General features: G+C 49.6%; 1 protein-coding gene across 1 annotated transcript in view; it reads right to left on the bottom strand.

The window, feature by feature from the left end:
• LOC147119220 (uncharacterized) overlaps nucleotides 1–19141 on the bottom strand; it is a gene marked incomplete at its 5' end in the record, with an annotated part of 39742 nt that extends 20601 nt beyond the window's left edge. Inside the window, 2 exons of the mRNA XM_085984917.1 lie at nucleotides 16638–16695; nucleotides 18465–19141. Coding sequence (XP_085841043.1) covers nucleotides 18551–19141 — 591 coding nt within the window. The remainder of the gene's footprint in view (nucleotides 1–16637; nucleotides 16696–18464) is intronic.
• Between the last annotated feature and the right edge of the window lie 3527 nt (nucleotides 19142–22668).

Here is a 22668-nt window from a genome sequence, read left to right as displayed (position 1 = left end):
GGGTGAGGGGGGATGGAGTGTAGGGGGTGAAAGAGGAGTTGGGGTGAGGGGGGTGGAGGATAGGGGTGAAAGAGGAGTTGGGGTGAGGGGGTGTTGGAGAGTAGGGGTGAAAGAGGAGTTGGGGGTGAGGGGGTTTGGAGAGTAGGGGTGAAAGAGGAGTTGGGGTGAGGGGGTTTGGAGATTAGGGGTGAAAGAGGAGTTGGGGTGAGGGGGTTGGAGAGTAGGGGTGAAAGAGGAGTTGGGGTGAGGGGGGTTGGAGAATAGGGATGAAAGAGGAGTTGGGGTGAGGGGGTGTTGGAGAGTCGGGGTGAAAGAGGAGTTGGGGTGAGGGGGTAGGAGAGTAGGGGTGAAAGAGGAGATGGGGTGAGGGGGTTTGGAGAGTAGGGGTGAAAGAGGAGTTGGGGTGAGGGGGTTTGGAGATTAGGGGTGAAAGAGGAGTTGGGGTGAGGGGGTTGGAGAGTAGGGGTGAAAGAGGAGTTGGGGTGAGGGGGGTTGGAGAATAGGGATGAAAGAGGAGTTGGGGTGAGGGGGTGTTGGAGAGTCGGGGTGAAAGAGGAGTTGGGGTGAGGGGGTAGGAGAGTAGGGGTGAAAGAGGAGTTGGGGTGAGGGGGTTGGAGAGTAGGGGTGAAAGAGGAGTTGGGGTGAGGGAGTTTGGAGAGTAGGGGTGAAAGGAGGAGTTGGGGTGAGGGGGGTTGGAGAGTAGGGGTGAAAGAGGAGTTGGGGTGAGGGGGGTTGGAGAGTAGGGGTGAAAGAGGAGTTGGGGTGAGGGGGTTGGAGAGTAGGGTGAAAGAGGAGTTGGTGTGAGGGGGGTTGGAGAGTAGGGGGTGAAAGAGGAGTTGGGGTGAGGGGGTTGGAGAGTAGGGGTGAAAGAGGAGTTGGGGTGAGGGGGTTGGAGAGTAGGGGGTGAAAGAGGAGTTGGGGTGAGGGAGTTTGGAGAGTAGGGGTGAAAGAGGAGTTGGGGTGAGGGGGGTTGGAGAGTAGGGGTGAAAGAGGAGTTGGGGTGAGGGGGTTGGAGAGTCGGGGTGAAAGAGGAGTTGGGGTGAGGGGGTTGGAGAGTAGGGGTGAAAGAGGAGTTGGGGTGAGGGGGGTTGGAGAGTAGAGGTGAAAGAGGAGTTGGGGTGAGGGGGGTTGGAGAGTAGGGGTGAAAGAGGAGTTGGGGTGAGGGGGTTTGGAGAGCAGGGGTGAAAGAGGGATTGGGGTGAGGGGTTTGGAGATTAGGGGTGAAAGAGGGAGTTGGGGTGAGGGGGTTTGGAGAGTAGGGGTGAAAGAGGAGTTGGGGTGAGGGGAGTTGGAGAGTAGGGATGAAAGAGGAGTTGGGGTGAGGGGTTGGAGAGTAGGGTGAAAGAGGAGTTGGGTGTGAGGGGGGTGGAGTAGGGGATGAGAGTGTTGGGGAGGTTGAGAGGTGAGTGGGGTGAGGGGGTGTTGGAGAGTAGGGGTGAAAGAGGAGTTGGGGTGAGGGGGTTGGAGAGTAGGGGTGAAAGAGGAGTTGGGTGTGAGGGGGTTGGAGAGTAGGGGTGAAAGAGGAGTTGGGTGAGGGGGTTGGAGAGTAGGGGTGAAAGAGGAGTTGGGGTGAGGGGGTTGGAGAGTAGGGGTGAAAGAGGAGTTGGGGTGAGGGAGTTTGGAGAGTAGGGGTGAAAGAGGAGTTGGGGTGAGGGGGGTTGAGAGTAGGGTGAAAGAGGAGTTGGGGGTGAGGGAGTTTGGAGAGTAGGGGTGAAAGAGGAGTTGGGGTGAGGGGGGTTGGAGAGTAGGGGTGAAAGAGGAGTTGGGGTGAGGGGGGTTGGAGAGTAGGGGTGAAAGAGGAGTTGGGGTGAGGGGGTTGGAGAGTAGGGGTGAAAGAGGAGTTGGTGTGAGGGGGGTTGGAGAGTAGGGGTGAAAGTGGAGTTGGGGGTGAGGGGGTTGGAGAGTAGGGTGAAAGAGGAGTTGGGGTGAGGGGTTGGAGAGTAGGGGTGAAAGAGGAGTTGGGGTGAGGCAGTTTGGAGAGTAGGGGTGAAAGAAGAGTTGGGGTGAGGGGGGGTTGGAGAGTAGGGGTGAAAGAGGAGTTGGGGTGAGGGGGGTTGGATAGTAGGGGTGAAAGAGGAGTTGGGGGTGAGGGGGTTGGAGAGTAGGGGTGAAAGAGGAGTTGGGGTGAGGGGGGTTTGGAGAGTAGAGGTGAAAGAGGAGTTGGGGTGAGGGGGGTTGGAGAGTAGGGCTGAAAGAGGAGTTGGGTGAGGGGGTTTGGAGAGTAGGGGTGAAAGAGGGATTGGGGTGAGGGGTTTGGAGATTCGGGGTGAAAGAGGAGTTGGGGTGAGGGGGTTTGGAGAGTAGGGGTGAAAGAGGAGTTGGGGTGAGGGGAGTTGGAGAGTAGGGATGAAAGAGGAGTTGGGGTGAGGGGGGTTGGAGAGTAGGGGTGAAAGAGGGATTGGGGTGAGGGGGTTTGGAGAGTAGGGGTGAAAGAGGAGTTGGGGTGAAGGGGTTGGAGAGTAGGGGTGAAAGGGGAGTTGGGGTGAGGGGGCTGGAGAGTAGGGTGAAAGGGGGATTGGGGTGAGGGGGTTTGGAGAGTAGGGGGTGAAAAGGGGAGGCGGTTGGGGTGAGGGAGGTTGGAGAGTAGGGGTGAAAGAGGAGTTGGGGTGAAAGGGGTTGGAGGATAGGGGTGAAAGAGGAGTTGGGGTGAGGGGGGCTGGAGAGTAGGGGTGAAAGGGGGATTGGGGTGAGGGGGTTTGGAGAGTAGGGGTGAAAGGGGAGTTGGGGTGAGGGAGGTTGGAGAGTAGGGGAAGGGGAGTTGGGGTGAGGGGGTTGGAGGATAGGGGTGAAAGAGGAGTTGGGGTGAGGGGGGATGGAGAGTAGGGGGTGAAAGAGGAGTTGGGGTGAGGGGGTTGGAGGATAGGGGTGAAAGAGGAGTTGGGGTGAGGGGGTGTTGGAGAGTAGGGGTGAAAGAGGAGTTGGGGTGAGGGGGTTTGGAGAGTAGGGGTGAAAGAGGGAGTTGGGGTGAGGGGGGGTTGGAGAGTAGGGGTGAAAGAGGAGTTGGGATGAGAGGGGTTGGAGAGTAGGGGTGAAAGAGGAGTTGGGGTGAAGGGGTTGGAGAGTAGGGGTGAAAGGGGAGTTGGGGTGAGGGGGGCTGGAGAGTAGGGTGAAAGGGGGATTGGGGTGAGGGGGTTTGGAGAGTAGGGGTGAAAGGGGAGTTGGGGTGAGGGAGGTTGGAGAGTAGGGGTGAAAGAGGAGTTGGGGTGAGGGGGTTTGGAGAGTAGGGGTGAAAGAGGGATTGGGGTGAGGGGTTTGGAGATTCGGGGTGAAAGAGGAGTTGGGGTGAGGGGGTTTGGAGAGTAGGGGTGAAAGAGGAGTTGGGGTGAGGGGGAGTTGGAGAGTAGGGATGAAAGAGGAGTTGGGGTGAGGGGGGTTGGAGAGTAGGGGTGAAAGAGGGATTGGGGTGAGGGGGTTTGGAGAGTAGGGGTGAAAGAGGAGTTGGGGTGAAGGGGTTGGAGAGTAGGGGTGAAAGGGGAGTTGGGGTGAGGGGGCTGGAGAGTAGGGTGAAAGGGGGATTGGGGTGAGGGGGTTTGGAGAGTAGGGGTGAAAGGGGAGTTGGGGTGAGGGAGGTTGGAGAGTAGGGGTGAAAGAGGAGTTGGGGTGAAAGGGGTTGGAGGATAGGGGTGAAAGAGGAGTTGGGGTGAGGGGGGCTGGAGAGTAGGGGTGAAAGGGGGATTGGGGTGAGGGGGTTTGGAGAGTAGGGGTGAAAGGGGAGTTGGGGTGAGGGAGGTTGGAGAGTAGGGGTGAAAGGGGAGTTGGGGTGAGGGGGTTGGAGGATAGGGGTGAAAGAGGAGTTGGGGTGAGGGGGGATGGAGAGTAGGGGGTGAAAGAGGAGTTGGGGTGAGGGGGTTGGAGGATAGGGGTGAAAGAGGAGTTGGGGTGAGGGGGTGTTGGAGAGTAGGGGTGAAAGAGGAGTTGGGGTGAGGGGGTTTGGAGAGTAGGGGTGAAAGAGGAGTTGGGGTGAGGGGGGGTTGGAGAGTAGGGGTGAAAGAGGAGTTGGGATGAGAGGGGTTGGAGAGTAGGGGTGAAAGAGGAGTTGGGGTGAAGGGGTTGGAGAGTAGGGGTGAAAGGGGAGTTGGGGTGAGGGGGGCTGGAGAGTAGGGTGAAAGGGGGATTGGGGTGAGGGGGTTTGGAGAGTAGGGGTGAAAGGGGAGTTGGGGTGAGGGAGGTTGGAGAGTAGGGGTGAAAGGGGAGTTGGGGTGAGGGGGTTGGAGGATAGGGGTGAAAGAGGAGTTGGGGTGAGGGGGGATGGAGAGTAGGGGGTGAAAGAGGAGTTGGGGTGAGGGGGTTGGAGGATAGGGGTGAAAGAGGAGTTGGGGTGAGGGGGTGTTGGAGAGTAGGGGTGAAAGAGGAGTTGGGGTGAGGGGGTTTGGAGAGTAGGGGTGAAAGAGGAGTTGGGGTGAGGGGGGGTTGGAGAGTAGGGGTGAAAGAGGAGTTGGGATGAGGGGGGTTGGAGAGTAGGGGTGAAAGAGGAGTTGGGGTGAGGGGGGTTGGAGAGTAGGGGTGGAAGAGGAGTTGGGGTGAGGGGGTTTGGAGATTAGGGGTGAAAGAGGAGTTGGGGTGAGGGGGGTTGGAGAGTAGGGGTGGAAGAGGAGTTGGGGTGAGGGGGTTGGAGATTAGAGGTGAAAGAGGAGTTGGGGTGAGGGGGTTTGGAGAGTAGGGGTGAAGGAGGGGTTGGGGTGAGAGGGTTTGGAGAGTAGGGGTGAAAGAGGAGTTGGGGTGAGGGGGGTTGGAGAGTAGGGGTGGAAGAGGAGTTGGGGTGAGGGGGTTGGAGAGTAGGGGTGAAAGAGGAGTTGGTGTGAGGGGGGTTGGAGAGTAGGGGTGAAAGAGGAGTTGGGGTGAGGGGGTTGGAGATTAGGGGTGAAAGAGGAGTTGGGGTGAGGGGGTTGGAGATTGGGGTGAAAGAGGAGTTGGGGTGAGGGGGTTGGAGAGTAGGGGTGAAGAGGAGTTGGGGTGAGGGGGGTTGGAGAGTAGGGGTGAAAGAGGAGTTGGGGTGAGGGGGGTTGGAGAGTAGGGGTGAAAGAGGAGTTGGGGTGAGGGGGGTTGGAGAGTAGGGGTGAAAGAGGAGTTGGGGTAAGGGGGTTTGGAGAGTAGGGGTGAAGGAGGAGTTGGGGTGAGGGGGTTGGAGAGTAGGGGTGAAAGAGGATTTGGGGTGAGGGGGTTGGAGAGTAGGGCTGAAAGAGGATTTGGGGTGAGGGGGGTTGCAGAATTGGGTGAAAGCGGAGATGGGGTGAGGGGAGTTAAAGAGTAGAGGTGAGGGACAGTGTAGAGGGAGCTTTACTCTGTATCTAACCTGTGCTGCACCTGCTCTGGGAGTGTTTGATGGGGCAGTGTAGGAGGAACTTTACACTGTATCTAACCCGTAATGTGTCCGCCCTGGGAGTATTTGATGCGACAGTGCAGAGGGAGCTTTACTCTTTATAAAATTCACACTCTGCCCTGGGAGGGTTTGACAGGACAGTGTAGAGGGAGCTTCACTCTTTATCTAACCCGTGCTGTACCTGCACCGGAAGTGTTTGATGGGGCAGTGTAGAGGGAGCTTTACTCTGTATCTGACCCACACTGTACCTGCCCTGGGTGTGTTTGTGGGACAGTTTAGAGGGAGCTTTACTCTGTATCTAACCCACACTGTACCTGCCCTGGGAGTGTTTAATTGGACAGTGTAGAAGGAGCTTTACTCTGTATCTAACCCATGCTGTACCTGCCCTGGGTGTGTTTGATGGGACAGTGTAGAGGGATCTTTACTCTGTATCTAACCCATGGTGTACCTGCCTCGGGAGCCTTTGCTGGGACAGTATAGAGGGAGCTTTACTCTGTACCTAACCCACACTGTACCTGCCCTGGGAGTGTTTGATGCGACAATCTATGGAGAGCTTTACTCTGTATAAAATGCACTCTACCCTGGGAGTGTTTGACGAGACAGTGTAGAGGGAGCTTTACTCTGTATCTAACCCACACTGTACCTGCCCTGGGTGTGTTTGATGGGACAGTGTAGAGGGAACTTTACTCTGTATCTAACCCACACTGTACCTGCCCTGGGAATGTTTGGTGGGGCAGTGTAGAGGTAGCTTTACTCTGTATCTAGCCTGTGCTGTACCTGCCCTGGGAGTGTTTGATAGGACAGTGTAGAGGGAGCTTTACTCTGTATCTAAGCCGTGCTGTACCTGCCCTGGGAGTGTTTGATTGGACAGTGTAGAGAGAGCTTTACTCAGTATCTGAGCCGTGCTGTACCTGCCCTGGGAGTGTGTGATGGGACAGTGTAGAGGGAGCTTTATTCTGTATCTAAGCTGTGCTGGACCTGCCCTGGGAGTGTTGGATAGGACAGTGTAGAGGGAGCTTTACTCTGTATCTAAGCCGTGCTGTACCTGCCCTGGGAGTGTGTGATTGGACAGTGTAATAAGAGCATAAGAACATAAGAAGTAGGAGCAGGGGTAGGCCATACGGCCCCTCGGGCCTGCTCCGCCATTTAATAGGATCATGGCTGATCCGAACCTAGACTCACGTCCACTTCCCTGCCCGCTCCCAGTAACCCCTAATTCCCTTATCTGCTAGGAAACTGTCTATCTCCGTTATAAATTTATTTAATGTCGCAGCTTCCACAGCACTCTGAGGTAGCAAATTCCATAGATTTACTACCCTCTGATTGAAGAAGTTTCTCCTCATCTCAGTTTTGAAAGGGCAGCCCCTTATTCTAAAATTATGCCCCCTAGTTTTAGTCTCACCCATCAGTGGAAACATCCTCACCGCATCCACCCGATCAAGCCCCCTCACAATCTTATATGTTTCGATAAGATCGCCTCTCATTCTTCTGAATTCCAATGAGTAGAAGCCCAACCTACTCAACCTTTCCTCATAAGTCAACCCCCTCATCTCCGGAATCAACCGAGTGAACCTTCTCTGAACTGCCTCGAGAGCAAGTATACCTTTTCTTAAATATGGAAACCAAAACTGTACGCAGTATTCCAGGTGTGGCCTCACCAGTACCCTGTATAACTGAAGCAAGACTTCCCTGCTTTTATACTCCATCCCCCTTGCAGTAAAAGCCAAGATTCCATTGGCCTTCCTGATCACCTGCTGTACCTGCATACTAACCTTCTGTGTTTCATGCACCAGGACCCCCAGATCCCTTTGTACTGTAGCACTTTGCAGTTTCTCTCCATTTAGAAAATAACTTGCTCTTTGATTTTTTCTGCCAAAGTGCATAACCTCACACTTTCCAACATTATATTCCATCTGCCAAATTTCTGCCCACTCACTTAGCCTGTCTATGTCCTTTTACAGGTTTTTTATGTCCTCCTCACTCACTGCTTTCCCTCCCATCTTTGTATCATCAGCAAACTTGGATACGTTGCACTCGGTCCCTTCCTCCAAATCGTTAGTATAGATTGTAAAGAGTTGGGGTCCCAGCACTGACCCCTGCGGAACACCACTAGTCACTGATTGCCAACCCGAGAATGAACCATTTATCCCAACTCTCTGTTTTCTGTTAGATAGCCAATCTTCCACCCATGCCAGTATATTACCCCCAATCCCGTGATTTTTTATCTTGTGCAGTAATCTTTTGTGTGGCACCTTGTCAAATGCCTCTTGGAAGTCCAAATACACCACATCCACTGGTTCCCCTTTATCCACCCTGTTTGTTACGTCCTCAAAGAATTCGAGCAAATTTGTCAAACATGACTTCCCCTTCATAAAACCATGCTGACTCTGTCCGATTAAATTATGCTTATCCAAATGTCCTGTTACTGCTTCCTTAATAATGGACTCCAACATTTTACCAACCACAGATGTTAGGCTAACTGGTCTTTTGTTTCCAGCCTTCTGTCTACTTCCCCTTTTAAATAAGGGCGTTACATTAGCAGTTTTCCAATCTGCTGGGACCTTTCCTGAATCCAGGGAGTTTTGGAAAATTACCACCAATGCATCCGCAATCCCTACCGCTACTTCTCTCAAGACCCTAGGATGTAAGCCATCAGGTCCAGGGGATTTATTCGCCTTTAGTCCCATTATCTTACTGAGTACCACCTCCTTAGTGATTTTAATCGTGTTTAACTCCTCCCCCCCTATAGTCCCCTGTTTGTCCAGTGTTGGGATATTTTTAGTGTCCTCTACTGTAAAGACTGATACAAAATATTTGTTCAGCGTTTTTGCCATCTCCATGTTCCCCACTATTAATTTCCCGGTCTCGTCTTCTAAGGGACCAACATTCACTTTAGCCACCCTTTTTCTTTTTATATAACTGTAGAAACTCTTGCTGTCTGTTTTTATATTTTTTGCTAGTTTACTTTCATAATCTATCTTCCCTTTCTTAATTAATCTTTTAGTTATTCTTTGCTGGCTTTCAAATGCTTCCCAATCTTCTATCCTCCCACTAGATTTGGCTACTTTATATGCCCTTGTTTTCAGTCGGATAATATCCTTTATTACTTTACTTAGCCACGGATGGCTGTCTTTTCTTTTACGCCCCTTTTTCCTCAGTGGAATATATTTTTCTTGAAAGTTGTGAAATATCTCCTTAAATGTACACCACTGCTCATGTACCGTCTTACACTTTAATCTATTTTCCCAGTCCACTTTAGTCAACTCTGCTCTCATACCTTCATAGTCTCCTTTATTTAAGCTTAGTACACGGGTTTGAGATCCAACTCTCTCACCCTCCAACTGAATTTGGAATTCAACCATGTTGTGGTCACTCATTCCAAGGGGATCCTTTACTAGGACATTTTTTTATTAATCCTGTCTCATTACACAGGACCAGATCTAAGATTGCCTGCCCCCTGGTTGGTTCAGTAACATACTGCTCAAGGAACCCATCCCTAATGCACTCTATGAACTCTTCCTCAAGGCTGCCCTGCCCAATTTGATTTGTCCAGTCAATATGAAAGTTAAAATCCCCCATGATTATAGCTGTTCCCTTATTGCAAGTCCCAACTATTTCCTGATTTATACTCCGAGCAACAGAGTTGCAACTGTTAGGAGGCCTATAGAATACGCCCACTAGTGACTTTTTCCCCTTATTATTCCTTATCTCCACCCAAACTGTTTCACTATCCTGATCCTTTGACCCAATATCATTTCTCACTATTGCAGTGATTCCATCCTTTATTAACATAGCCACCCCACCTCCCTTTCCTTCCTGTCTGTCCTTCCTAATTGTCAAATACCCTTGTATGTTTAGTTCCCAGTCATGGTCACCTTGCAGCCATGTTTCTGTAATGGCCACCAGATCATACCCATGTGTAGTTATTTGTACCGTCAACTCATCTATTTTGTTACGAATGCTGCGTGCATTCAGATAAAGATCTTTTAAGTATGTTTTGTGACAATTTATTCCTGCTTTTACCCCCTTTACTACTTTACCTTTATCTTTATACATTCTGACCCTTCCTGACATGCTCTGGTTTTTAATTCTCCCACTGCTACCTTGCTCTATTGCCTTCACCGCTGACATTTTCATTTTTTGCTCTCTTGAAACCTCCCCCCCACTAATTAGTTTAAAGCCCTCTCTACAGCCCTAGTTATTCAATTCACCAGGATTCTAGCCCCAGCACTGGCCAAGTGAAGCCCGTCCCAATGGAACAGCTCTCTTCTGTCCCAGTACTGGTGCCAGTGTCCCAAGAAGCAAAACCCATTTCTCCCACACCAGTCTTTGAGCCACGCATTTAACTCTCTGATTTTATTTACCCTAGCCAAATTTGCTCGTGGCTCAGATAGTAATCCAGAGATTATTACCCTTGTGGTTCTGCTTTTTAATTTGGCCCCTAGCTGCTCATACTCCCTCAGCAGAATCTCTTTCCTTGTCCTATCTATGTCGTTGGTACCAACATGGACCACGACAACTGGATCCTCCCCCTCCCACTCCAAGTTTCTCTCCAGCCCAGAGGAGATGTCCTTAATCCTGGCACCGGGCAGGCAACACAGCCTTCGGGACTCTCGCTCTCGGCTGCAAAGAACCCTATCTATCCCCCTAATGATACTATCCCCTACCACTACAGCATTTCTTTTTACTCCCCCCACTTGAATGGCCCCCCGTTCCACGGTGCTGTGGCCAGGTTGCTCATCCTCCCTGCAGTCTCTGTTCCCGTCCCCACAGGGAGTAAGAGCCTCGAACCTGTTGGACAAGAACAAGGGCTGCAGCTCCTCCAACACTACCTCCTGGATCCCCGTACCTGCCTCATTCATAGTCACACCCTCCTGTCCCTGACCACGGCCTACATCTGAATGAGTTAATCTAACTGGTGTGACTACTTCCTGGAACACAGAGTCCAGGTAACTCTCCCCCTCCCTGATGTGTCGCAGTGTTTGAAGCTCGGACTCCAGCTCATCAACACGGAGCCAGAGTTCCTCGAGCAGCCAACACTTACTGCAAATGTGATCACCGTGAGCATCAAGGGTGTCCACAAGCTCCCACATATTGCAGCAGTAACACATCACCTGCTCTGCCATTCTATGTAATTAATTAAATTTATTATTATTATTTTTAAATGATATATTTAAGGGCCCTGGTTTACAAACTGTCCCGCTACTCCACAGAGACCTTAAAAACTATAAACTGAAGTGTATGTACCTTTAAGAGCCCCTGTGTACTGTAATACCGGTAGTGACCACTCGGGTATATAAGCCTGTATAGCATCTTGTATCTTTCAGTTCACCAAACACCTGTCAAACCAACTCCTGCATTCCGTGTCTCCATTAACACACGGATACAACAGTGGCGACGAATTGGAAACAGACTTACCTGCAATTCGGCAGCACCTCAAGGAGATCGATTCCTCAGACGAAGGTCGAAGAATATTTTTTTTTTTTTTAAACTGTGGTTTCACCAGCTAGCCGGGCTGATGGCAGGTACTGTACTAAACCTTCCTGGGCGGCGGGCTGGGGCTCGATCGGGTGGCTCTGCAGCGGGGCCGAGCAGCGAGTCGGAAGGCGGAGGCAAACAGAGACGGAGGGTGGAGCACTCGGGAGACGGCCGGCGCTGCAAAGCAGGTCGGCGTTCGGACCAAGCAGAGGGAGGGAAATGTCTCAGAGTCCGGCGGGAACGAGTCTCCAACTATTAAAAATATCTGTGTAAATAAAAACCGCGGAGAACAGCGTTGTCAGCAACGGCAGCGGCGGGAAAGCATGGGAGGCGCCATTTTTTCTCGGCAGGGAAGAAAGGAAAGCGCGGGAGGTGCCATTTTTGATTTTCAGGATGCCTAAGACTGGCAATATTACTGCTTTCGATAGTGATATAGAGGATTGGACCACATATGTGGAAAGAGTGGCGGTATATTGCACAGCGAATGAAGTAGAGGATGGTAAAAAGGCATTGGTACTTCTAAATCTGATGGGCACAAGGACATACGGGCTGTAACGAAACTTAATCACTCCAGCCAAACCGATGGACAAGAATTTTCAGGAGATTGTTGATACCCTACAGGAGCACTTAAACCCAACACCGCTGCTGATAGCGGAACGATTCAAATTCTTCAGGAGGAATCAGCACAAGAATGAAAGTAACGCTGATTACCTCACCGAATTAAGAAAGCTGTCAAAGCACTGCCAATTCGGGGCAGGACTGGCAGATTCTCTATGAGACAAATTCGTCTGCGGTCTCCTAAGTGAAGGAACGCAGAAAAGGCTACTTTCTGAGAAAGATTTGACACTGGACAAGGCTTTCAGTGTGGCTGTATCATACGAAGCAGCAGCAAGAGGAGCTGCAGAGATACAGCAAAAGCCACAGGACTTCGGCAACCATGAAATGACACGGGGTTTCAAGAGATGTTATCGCTGTGGCAGATCCACCCATGACCAGAAGGACTGCTGGTTCAAGGACAAAGCATGCAGGCAATGCGGAAAGATGGGACACATTGCACGTGTATGCCGATCTGGAAACAAAAAATCCACTGACAGAAAAAAAATCAACAAGGGAAAGTACAGAAAGGTACAAATGATGACGGACAGTAGCTCCGAAGACCAGAAGAGCGGTAGCGACTCCGGAAACAAGAGACTAAGCTGTCTCAAATTACATAATGTAATTGCCAAAGAAGATTACCAGACCATTTGGGTTACCCTCATGATAGCGGGGTCCCCAGTCAAAATGGAGCTAGATACAGGATCAGCTCTGACCGTCATAACTCGACGGGATTACGAGCGGCTATTTCCGCATATACCTTTGAAAGACACATCCATTATCTTGAAGACATATACGGGGCAGAAAGTACACCCCAGAGGGAAAATAAGGGTGCCTGTTGTATACAACGGCAAGGAAATACAGAAGTTGTATTTATACGTTCTGCAAGATGGTGGTCCACCGTTGTTGGGATGGGAATGGATCAGGAAGATACGTTTAGACTGGCACTCCATTCAGACACTGACGGTGACCAGTATGAAAAAAAATGATGATGACGTCATACCTGAACGATTAAAAGACATCTTGGCTAACGCCAAAGAAGTGTTTCAACAGGAACTAGGAACCTTGAAAGGCGTCACCGCCTCAATAAAAGTGGAAGAAGCGGCAATTCCCAAGTTTTTTAAGGCAAGGCCGGTGCCATACGCAATTCGTCCAGCAGTTGAGACAGAGCTGGAGAATTTGGAAAAAGCAGGCGTGTTATCCAAGGTAGATTGGAGCGAGTGGGCAACTCCCATCGTCCCGGTCATGAAGAAAATGTTGAATAATGATAAATCTGAAGAACAGAGAAAAATTCGCATCTGTGGGGACTTCAAGGTGACTGTAAACCCGGTCCTTCACACGATACAGTATCCTCTTCCAAGGATAGAAGATATTTTCGCCTCACTATCCGGAGGGAAACGTTTCACCAAAATTGACTTGGCACAGGCATATCTACAGATGGAGGTTGAGGAGGCCTCTAAAAAGTATCTCACGATAAACACACACAAAGGCCTGTACCAGTGCAATCGACTGGTTTTCGGAGTAGCATCAGCTCCAGCTATCTGGCAAAGAGCTATGGAGCAAGTCCTGCAAGGGATTCCGGGGACTCAATGCTACCTAGATGACATCCTTGTAACAGGAGAAAATGACAACGAGCACCTTGCCAATTTGGAGCAGGTGCTCACTAGGCTGAGAGAACGGGGCCTACGAGCAAATTGCCCCAAGTGCGAATTTTTCCAGAAACAAATATCATATTGTGGCCATATAATTAACGAAGAAGGGTTGCATAAGTCACCTGAAAAAATTGAAGCGGTCATAAAAGCCCCAGCACCTGAAAATGTCTCACAATTAAGGTCGTTCCTGGGATTGATAAATTACTATCATAAATTTTTACCAAACTTGTCAACTGTTCTGCACCCTCTTAACGAACTGCTACAAACGGGAGTAATTTGGGAATGGAGCGAGGACTGTAAACGTGCCTTCCATAAATGCAAAGGCTTGATCACGTCCAAGGAAGTGTTGGCTCATTACAACCCATCACTGCCAATCAGACTGGCGTGCGATGCATCCCCTTACGGCGTAGGAGCGGTATTATCGCATAGATTCCCTGATGGCTCGGAGCGGCCGATAGCTTTTGCGTCACGCTCATTGAACTCAGCTGAGCGTAACTATGCCCAGATCGACAGGGAGGCACTCAGCCTGGTGTGGGGGGTGAAGAAATTCAACCATTACCTACACGGACAAAAATTTACCTTGTTGACTGACCATCAACCCCTCGTCTCCATATTCAACCCTAAAAAGGGCGTTCCCATTATGACAGCGCAAAGGCTACAGAGGTGGTCCCTTTTCCTAGGGGCACACCAATATGACTGTGGTAAACCACTGTTATCGTTTTCATTGTTGTTCACTACTGTTATCGTTATTGCACATTGTTACCTCTTGCTACTCACTGTGTACCAATGTATGCCTCAGCTGGCTCCACCCATGGCTCCGCCTACATGACCTGGTATAAAGGTGGCTGCTCGGCAACCCACTTCCTTCTTGGAACCAGTCATCCACGAGAGGCATGCTCTGTTCTTTAGTTAATAAAAGCCTTTTCATTACTATCCTAATTCATCGCTTTTTATGGATTAATTGATAAGCGTATCAATGACACAGAATACAAAGGATCAAAACAGCATGGGAATGCTGACGGTTTATCGCGCCTACCATTGCCAACGGTAGAAGAGGCACCTACAGTGGACCCAGTGGAGATGTTCCACTCAACCATTGTGGAATGACTACCAGTAACAAATTCTACCATTGAAAAGGAAACGAGAAATGACCCGACTCTCTCACGAGTCTACGATTTAACGGTAAAGGGATGGCCAGCACATGGCGAACCACTGTTGCCAGCATTCTCGCAAAGAAGAGAACAGCTGTCAGTGTGCCGAGGAACCTTGATGTGTGGATCCAGAGTGGTGATTCCACCCAAACTCCAGGATAAAGTGCTAAAGGAGCTTCATGAGGGGCATCTGGGTGGAGTGAAAATGAAGAACCTAGCCAGAGCATTTGTGTGGTGGCCAGGTATCGATGGAGACATCGAAGAAATGACCAAGAGCTGTCTAGGATGCCAGAAGGTCCAAAACACCCCACCACAAGCCCCTCTACATCCATGGGAGTGGCCCTCATCTCCATGGCAAAGGGTACATATCGACTTTGCTGGTCCATTTATGGACTCAATGTTCTTAATCGCGGTTGATGCACATTCCAAGTGGCCGGAGGTAATAAAGATGTCTTCCACCACCACGGAAAAAACCATCACAGTATTAAGGACCATATTTGCCAGGAATGGGCTGCCTGAACAGATCTGTTCTGATAATGGACCGCAATTTGTGTCCGAAGAATTCAGGAAGTTCTTAAAAAACAATGGGGTTAAGCACTACACGTCCGCCCCATACCATCCCGCCACCAATGGATTAGCTGAAAGGTTTGTCCAGACCTTCAAGAAGGCCATAAAGGCCATGGGTAATGAAGACATAAATCTACAACATAAGGTAGATAACCTCTTGTTTGTGTACAGGAATGCAACACATGTGGTTACAAACCAAACCCCCGCCATGATGTTCTTCAATAGAAGACTAAGATGCCGGCTGGATTTGATCAAGCCAAACATCAGAAGGGACGTAGAGAATTTGGCAATTTCAAGGCATGAATGAAAGGCCAACTAGAACCTTCCAGATAGGTCAACAAGTTTTGGCCCGGGACTACCGTACCGAGAAATGGCAGCCTGGAACTATTTGCACACAACTAGGACCGCTGATGTATACCGTGGACATTGGTGAAAGCATAATAAGGCGCCATGCTGACCAGATCATAGAGTCATCCGAAAAGGGACAACCTACACCACAACTCTATACGCCTAATGATGAAGCAAAGATACCCATAGTGTCTACCTCCAATCCGGTGATACTGGAACCAGATGAACCCGACACTGGCATTCAAGCCGAATCGACCTTGCCAAAAGAACCTACTACACCACCGAAAACTATTACACCACCGAGGCGTTATCCGGACCGAGTCAGGAAGCCTCCAGAGAGACTGACTTATAATTGATTAACTGCAGCAAATGTGTAGATTATTGTTCTTGTAAACATGTTAATTAATGATTACTTAAAATGTTATGTACTAATTATCTAAAAGGGGAGGAATTGTAGTGTATGTACCTTTAAGAGCCCCTGTGTACTGTAATACCGGTAGTGACCACTCGGGTATATAAGCCTGTATAGCGTCTTGTATCTTTTAGTTCACCTCCAGACTTTGTTCAGTAAACACCTGTTAAACCAACTCCTGCATTCCGTGTCTCCATTAACACACGGATACAACATAAACCACAGAGTTAAAGTTTTAAAAAAGAGAGAAATACTCCCAACCAATCACTTACCTGCTTTGTGGTGATGTCACACCTCGATTACTTTTTACTTCTCTCCCTCTGAGATTGGAGATTGGTGAGGCCTACCCGCGCTCGGGCTCACCTTTTATAGGTCGTTGCCGCTCAAGTTCCCGCCGCCGCCGCTCTGAGGCCCACCCGCGCTCGGGCTCACCTTTTATAGGTCGTTGCCGCTCAAGTTCCCGCCGCCGCCGCTCTGAGGCCTACCCACGCTCGGGCTCACCTTTTATAGGTCGTTGCCGCTCGAGTTCCCGCCGCCGCCGCTCTGAGGCCTACCTGAGCCTCTGGCTTACCTTAAAAACTGCCGCCACTCGAGTTCCCGCCGCTGCTGCACTGAGGCCTACCCGCGCTCGGGCTTACCTTTTTATACTTGTCGCCGCTCGAGTTCCCACCGCTGCTGCACTGAGGCCTACCCGCGCTCGGGCTCACCTTTTATAGGTCGCTGCCGCTCGAGTTCCCGCCGCTGCCGCACTGAGGCCTACCCGCGCTCGGACTCACCTTTTATAGGTCACTGCCGCTCGAGTTCCCGCCGCTGCCGCACTGAGGCCTACCCGCGCTCGGGCTTACCTTTTATAGGTCACTGCCGCTCGAGTTCCCGCCGCTGCCGCACTGAGGCCTACCCGCGCTTGGGCTTACCTTTTTATACTGCCGCCGCTCGAGTTCCTGCCGCTGCTGCACTGAGGCCTACCCGTGCTCGGGCTTACCTTTTATACTCACCACCGCTCGAGTTCCTGCCGCTGCCGCACTGAGGCCTACCCGCGCTCGGGCTCACCTTTTATACTCACCGCTCGAGTTCCCGCCACTGCCGCACTGAGGCCTACCCACGCTTGGGCTCACCTTTTATACTCACCACCGCTCGAGTTCCCGCCGCTGCCGCACTCTGTAATGTCATTAACTGTAAATAAAATGTTCAATCTTAAACTAAAAAAAAGATTATTTAAAAAAAACAAGAATCAGCCCAATTCAGGGGCCACTAATATGGGAGAAACATGTGGTCCAATCAAACTGGCAGAGGGAGCTTTACTCTGTATCTAACCCGTGCTGTACCTACCACGGGAGTGTTTGATGAGACAGTGTAGAGGGAGCTTTACTCTGTATCTAATCCGTGCTGTACCTGCCCTGGGAGTGTTTGATGAGACAGTGTAGAGGGAGCTTTACTCTGTATCTAACCCGTGCTGTACCTGCCCTGGGAGTGTTTGATGGGACAGTGTAGAGGGAGCTTTACTCTGTATCTAATCCGTGCTGTACCTGCCCTGGGAGTGTTTGATGGGACAGTGTAGAGGGAGCTTTACTCTGTATCGAACCCGTGCTGCACCTGCTCTGGGAGTGTTTGATGGGGCAGTGTAGAGGGAGCTTTACTGTGTATCTAACCCGTGCTGTACCTGCTCTGGGAGTGTTTGATGGGACAGTGTAGAGGGAGCTTTACTCTGTATCTAACCCGTGCTGTACCTGCCCTGGGACTGTCTGATGGGGCAGTGTAGAGGAAGCTTTACTCTGTATCTAACCCGTACTGTATCTGCCCTGGGAGTGCTTGTGGAACAGTGTATGGAGAGCTTTACTCTGTATCAAATGCATACTCTACCCTGGGAATCTTTGATGGGATAGTGTAGAGGGAACATTACTCTGTATCTAACATGTGCTGTACTTGCCCTGGGAGGATTTGATGGGCCAGTTTGAAGGAAGCTTTACTCTGTATCTAAGCCGTGCTGTACCTGCCCTGGGAGTGTTTGATGGGACAGTGTATGGAGAGCTTTACTCTATCAAATGCACACTCTACCCTGGGTGTGTTTGACGGGAAAGTGTAGAGGAAGCTTTACTCTGTATCTAACCCGTGCTGTATTTGCCCTGGGAGTGTTTGATGGGGCAGTATAGAGTGAGTTTTACTCTGTATTTAACCTATGCTGTACCTGCACTGGGAGTGTTTGATGGGACAGTGTATGGAGAGCTTTACTCTGTATCTAATCCCTGCTGTTCCTGCCCTGGGAGTGTTTGAAGGGACAGTTTCGAGGGAGCTTTACACTGCATCTAACCCGTGCTGTACCTGTCCTGGGAGTGTTTGATGGGACAGTGTAGAGGAAGCTTTACTCTGTACCTAACCCGTGCTGTACCTGCCCCAAGAGTACTTGATGGGGCTGTCCTCCTGTCTGAAATAAACCAACCCCACAATCACTGACACCAATCTCCTCCTGTCTGATACAAACCAACCCCACAGGCCCAGAAAGATTAAACTCAGCCCATTACTTGGATTGGACTTGTCTCCATTCCCGTGCTGAGGGGATTGCTGTACCAGACGAGAGGGGCAACATTTGGGGATTCTCGATTCTCCACCAATTCCCATTCCCCTTCTTTCTGGTGGATAATGGAGGTGCCACTGTGTGTAATGTGCAAGTCATCAAGAATTTTCAGCAAGAATTAATCAGCACTTCCTAATTGGAGATGTTAATCAGCGGAACTTTTCAGACACTGAATTGTAGATTTTGTAGCAAAGATTAATATAAGATTGAAGAAAAAGTTCATGATGTTATTGTAAATTAATTTCTGATGAGTGTCCCTGAATTAAGGGGAACAATCACAGACAGCGGTTCTTCAATGGACACTGCAGCCCCGATAACACAATCAGCTATATATCCAAACTGGGGGTTTTTAACATCAGCAGAAACAAACCTCAACTGTCAGAATGAACATGCTTCAGTTCTGGATGTGATTAACAGCAGCAGTAACAGCAGAATTCAAACCAATGCAGTCACATGTTAACTTGCTGGTGTCTCAGCAGGCTGGATAAATGAGTGAATCTCCTCACACACGGGGCAGTTGAATGGCCTCTCCCCAGTGTGAACTCGCTGGTGCATCAGCAAGGTGGATGAACGATTGAATCCCTTCCCACACATGGAGCAAGTGAACGCCCTCTCCCCAGTGTGAACTCGCTGGTGTGTCCAAAGGTTGAATGAATTAATGAATCCTTTCTCACACACGGAGCAGGTGAATTGTTTCTCCCCAGTGTGAACTTGCTGATGTTTCAGCAGCTGGAATGAATTAGTGAAGCCTATCTCACACACGGTGCAGGTGAACGACCTCTCCCCAGTGTGAACTCGCTGGTGTATCAGCAGGCTGGATGAATTCGTGAATCCCTTCCCACATATGGAGCAGACGAATGCCCTCTCACCAGTATGAACTCGTTGGTGTGTCAGAAGGTTGGATGAGGTAGTGAATCCTTTCTCACACACAGAGCAGGTGAACGGGCTCTCACCAGTATGAACTCGCTGGTGTAACTGGAGGCTGGATCTCTGAGTGAATCCTTTCTCACACACTGAGCAGGTGAACGGCCTCTCCCCAGTGTGACTTCATCGATGAGTTTCCAGCTTCGATGGGGAACTGAATCCCTTCCCACAATCCCCACATTTCCATGGTTTCGCCGTGGTGTGGGTGTTCTTGTGTCTCTCCAGGTTGGACGATCAGTTGAAGCCTCGTCCACACACAGAGCATGTGTACGGTTTTGCCCCTCTGTGAATGGTGCAATGTACTTTCAGGTTGTGTAACTGGTTGAAACATTTCTCCTCCCACATTCAAAGGCCGATGATATTCAGGAACTGATGAATGGAGTGACTCTGTCAGATCTTGATGTGATGTTTGGTTTGAGTTCCCCGTCTGCAAATCCTCCCCTTCTGATACCCTGTAAAAGGAGTTAACAAAAGTCATCACTGTGAGTACAAGATAGAAATTCAGAACAGACAATTCTAGTTTCTGTAAAACATTTTTCCTCTCTTGTTCCCCCAAAGCTGTAAATCCCCATCCCACACACTCGCCCTCCTCCCTGTGCTGAAATCCAAACCCATCATTTCTTTCCTCCACTCCCAGTTTTCCCCCTCCCTCTACTCTGGTTGGGTTCAGTTCTACACCCGCTGTGTGCAGAGTGAGAATAAAATCAATGAGTCAATGATTGTCTCTCCTGGTCACTGGGACCCTGAAGCCCCGCCCACTCTTTGTTCTTTTACAAAGTTGGCCACGCATGCGCTCTGCTGACTCAAATGGCGGCACAAACCACACCGCGCTTAGCTTTACAAAGATGGCCGCAGTCAATCCGGGCCAGTTATCAGGAAAAAGCTCGGTCGGCGCAAACGCGGAACTTGTAGGTTCTTATTCGGGGCTTGCGGCCTACACCAGGTGCTTATAAGACCCACCCGCTGGATCCATTACTCCCCTGCGACCCACCGCCTCTGACCTGCTGCAAAACTATTTCTCCGGCCTGTGTCCGCTGCCAGCTCTCGCCCAGCTCTCATCAAAGTCACACTGCGCATGCTCCAAACACTGTCCAGCACTGCGCCTGCGCTCTGGGCTCCTGTAGTGTGACCGAAACGTCAACTCAAATTTCTCTCCACGGATGTTGCCTGACCTGCTGAGTTTTTCCAGCATTTTCTGTTGTTATTTCGGATTTCCAGTATCTGCAGTATTTTGCTATGGGACGTGTGAATAGAGCACATTCTCCCCCGTGGGGCATGCTGGGGAACCGACCCGCCATTGAAATCCCCAAATATTGAATGAAGAATGATTTTCTGTGAACCGATTGAGATAACATTAATAAATAATTCATACAAAAACCCAAGTGCACGGGCAGATAACAGCAGCATCCAAGCGCTGCAGTCACATGTGAACTTAGTGGTATCTCATCAGGTGAGGTGAATTTCTTCCCACACACAGGATATTTAAACAGCCTCTCTCCAGTATGAAAGCGCTGATCATATATCAGCTGCTTTGAACTTTTATAGAAACATAGAAGATAGGAGCAGGAGTAGGCCATTCGGCCCCTCGAGCCTGCTCCGCCATTCAATGAAATCATGGCTGACCATCCAAATTCAGTACCCTGTCCCTGCCTTCTCCCCATATCCCTTGATCCCTTTAGCCTTAAGAAATATATCCAACTCCTTCTTGAATATATTTAATGAATTGGCCTCCACCACCCTCTGTGGCAGAGAATTCCACAGGTTCACCACTCTCTGGGTGAAGAAATTCCTCCTCATTTCAGTCCTAAATGGTTTACCCCTTATCCTTAGACTGTGACCCCTGGTTCTGGACTCCCCGGCCATCGGAAACATCCTTCCTGCATCTAGTCTGTCCAGGCCTGACAGAATTTTATAGGTTTCGATGAGATCCCCTCTCAATCTTCTAAACTCCAGTGATTATAAGCCCAATCGACACAATCTTTCCTCATATGTCATTCCTGCCATCCTAGGTATCAGCCTGGTGAATCTTCGCTGCACTCCTTCCATAGCAAGAATGTCCTTCCTCAGATCAGGCGACCAAAACTGCACACAATACTCAAGGTGCGGTCTCACCAAGGCCCTGTACAACTGCAGCAAGACATCCTTGTTCCTGTACTCGAACCATCTCGCTATGAAGGCCAACATACCATTTGCCTTCTTAAACGCCTGTTGCACCTGCATGCTTACCTTCAGCGACTGGTGCACAAGAACACCCAGGTCTCTTTGCACTTCCTCTTCTCCCAATCTATTGCCATTCAAATAATAGTCTGCCTTCCTGTTTTTGCCACCAAAGTGGATAACCTCACATTTATCCACAATATAGTGCATTTGCCATGTTTCTGCCCAATCACCCAACCTGTCCAAATCGTACTGGAGTTTCACGACATCCTCCTCACAGCATACCCTCCCACCCAGCTTTGTGTCGTCTGCAAATTTGGAGATACTACATCCAATTCCCTCGGCCAGATCATTAATATATATTGTGAACAGCTGGGGTCCTAGGACCGATCCTTGCGGTACCCCACTAGTCACTGCCTGCCACTCGGAAAACGACCCGTTTATTCCAACTCTTTGCTTTCTATCCGCCAACCAGTTGTCTATCCAAGTCAATACCTTGCCCCCAATCCCATGTGCCTTAATTTTGCACGCTAATCTCTTATGCGGGACCTTATCAAAAGCCTTCTGAATATCCAAATATACCACATCCACTGGTTCTCCCTTATCTATTTTACCAGTTACATCCTCAAAAAATTCCAGTAGGTTAGTCAAGCACGATTTACCTTTTGTAAATCCATGTTGACTTTGTCCAATCTCGTCACCGCTTTCCAAGTGCTCTGCTATTACATCTTTTATAATGGGCTCTAGCATTTTCCCCACTATAATTCCCCGCTTTTTCTCTACCACCTTTTTTGAATAGTGTGGTAACATTAGCTACCCTCCAATCCATGGGTACTGTTCCAGAATCTATCGAGTTCTGGAAGATGACCAGCAATGCATCTATTATTTCTAGTGCCACTTCCTTAAGTACCCTAGGATGTAGATTATCAGGCCCTGGGGATTTATCGACCTTCAGTGTCATCAATTTTCCTAACACCATTTCCCTACAAATACTGATTTCTTTCAGTTCCACCCTTGCATCACACCCTATGTTACCCGGCATCTCTGGGAGGTTATTTGTGTCCTCCTTTGCGAAGACAGAACCAAAATATGTATTTAGTTGGTCTGCCATATCTTTGTTCCCCATGATAAATTCCCCCGATTCTGACTGCAAGGGACCTACGCTTGACTTCACCAATCTTTTTCTCTTCACGTATCTATAAAAGTTTTTACAGACAGTTTTTATGTTCCCTGCAAGCTTACTCTCATATTCTATTTTCCCATTCTTAATTAATCCCTTTGTCCTCCTTTGTTGAATCCTAAACTGCTCCCAATCCTCAAGATTATTGCTTTTTCTGGCCAATTTATATGTTCTCTCCTTGGATCTTATGCTATCCCTAATTTCCCTTGTTAGCCACGGTTGAGTCACCTTTTTTGTTTTATTTTTATGCCAAACTGGGATGAACAAATTCTGCAGTTCATCCATTCGGTCTTTGAATGTTTGCCATTGCCTA

The sequence above is a fragment of the Somniosus microcephalus genome, chromosome 4 (assembly GCF_052327205.1).
Source record: "Somniosus microcephalus isolate GS21.2 chromosome 4, FLI_Smic_1.0, whole genome shotgun sequence".
Taxonomy (NCBI): Eukaryota; Metazoa; Chordata; class Chondrichthyes; order Squaliformes; family Somniosidae; genus Somniosus; species Somniosus microcephalus.
Note: the sequence above shows the minus strand (reverse complement) of the source record. Positions and strands in the feature narration are given on the sequence as shown.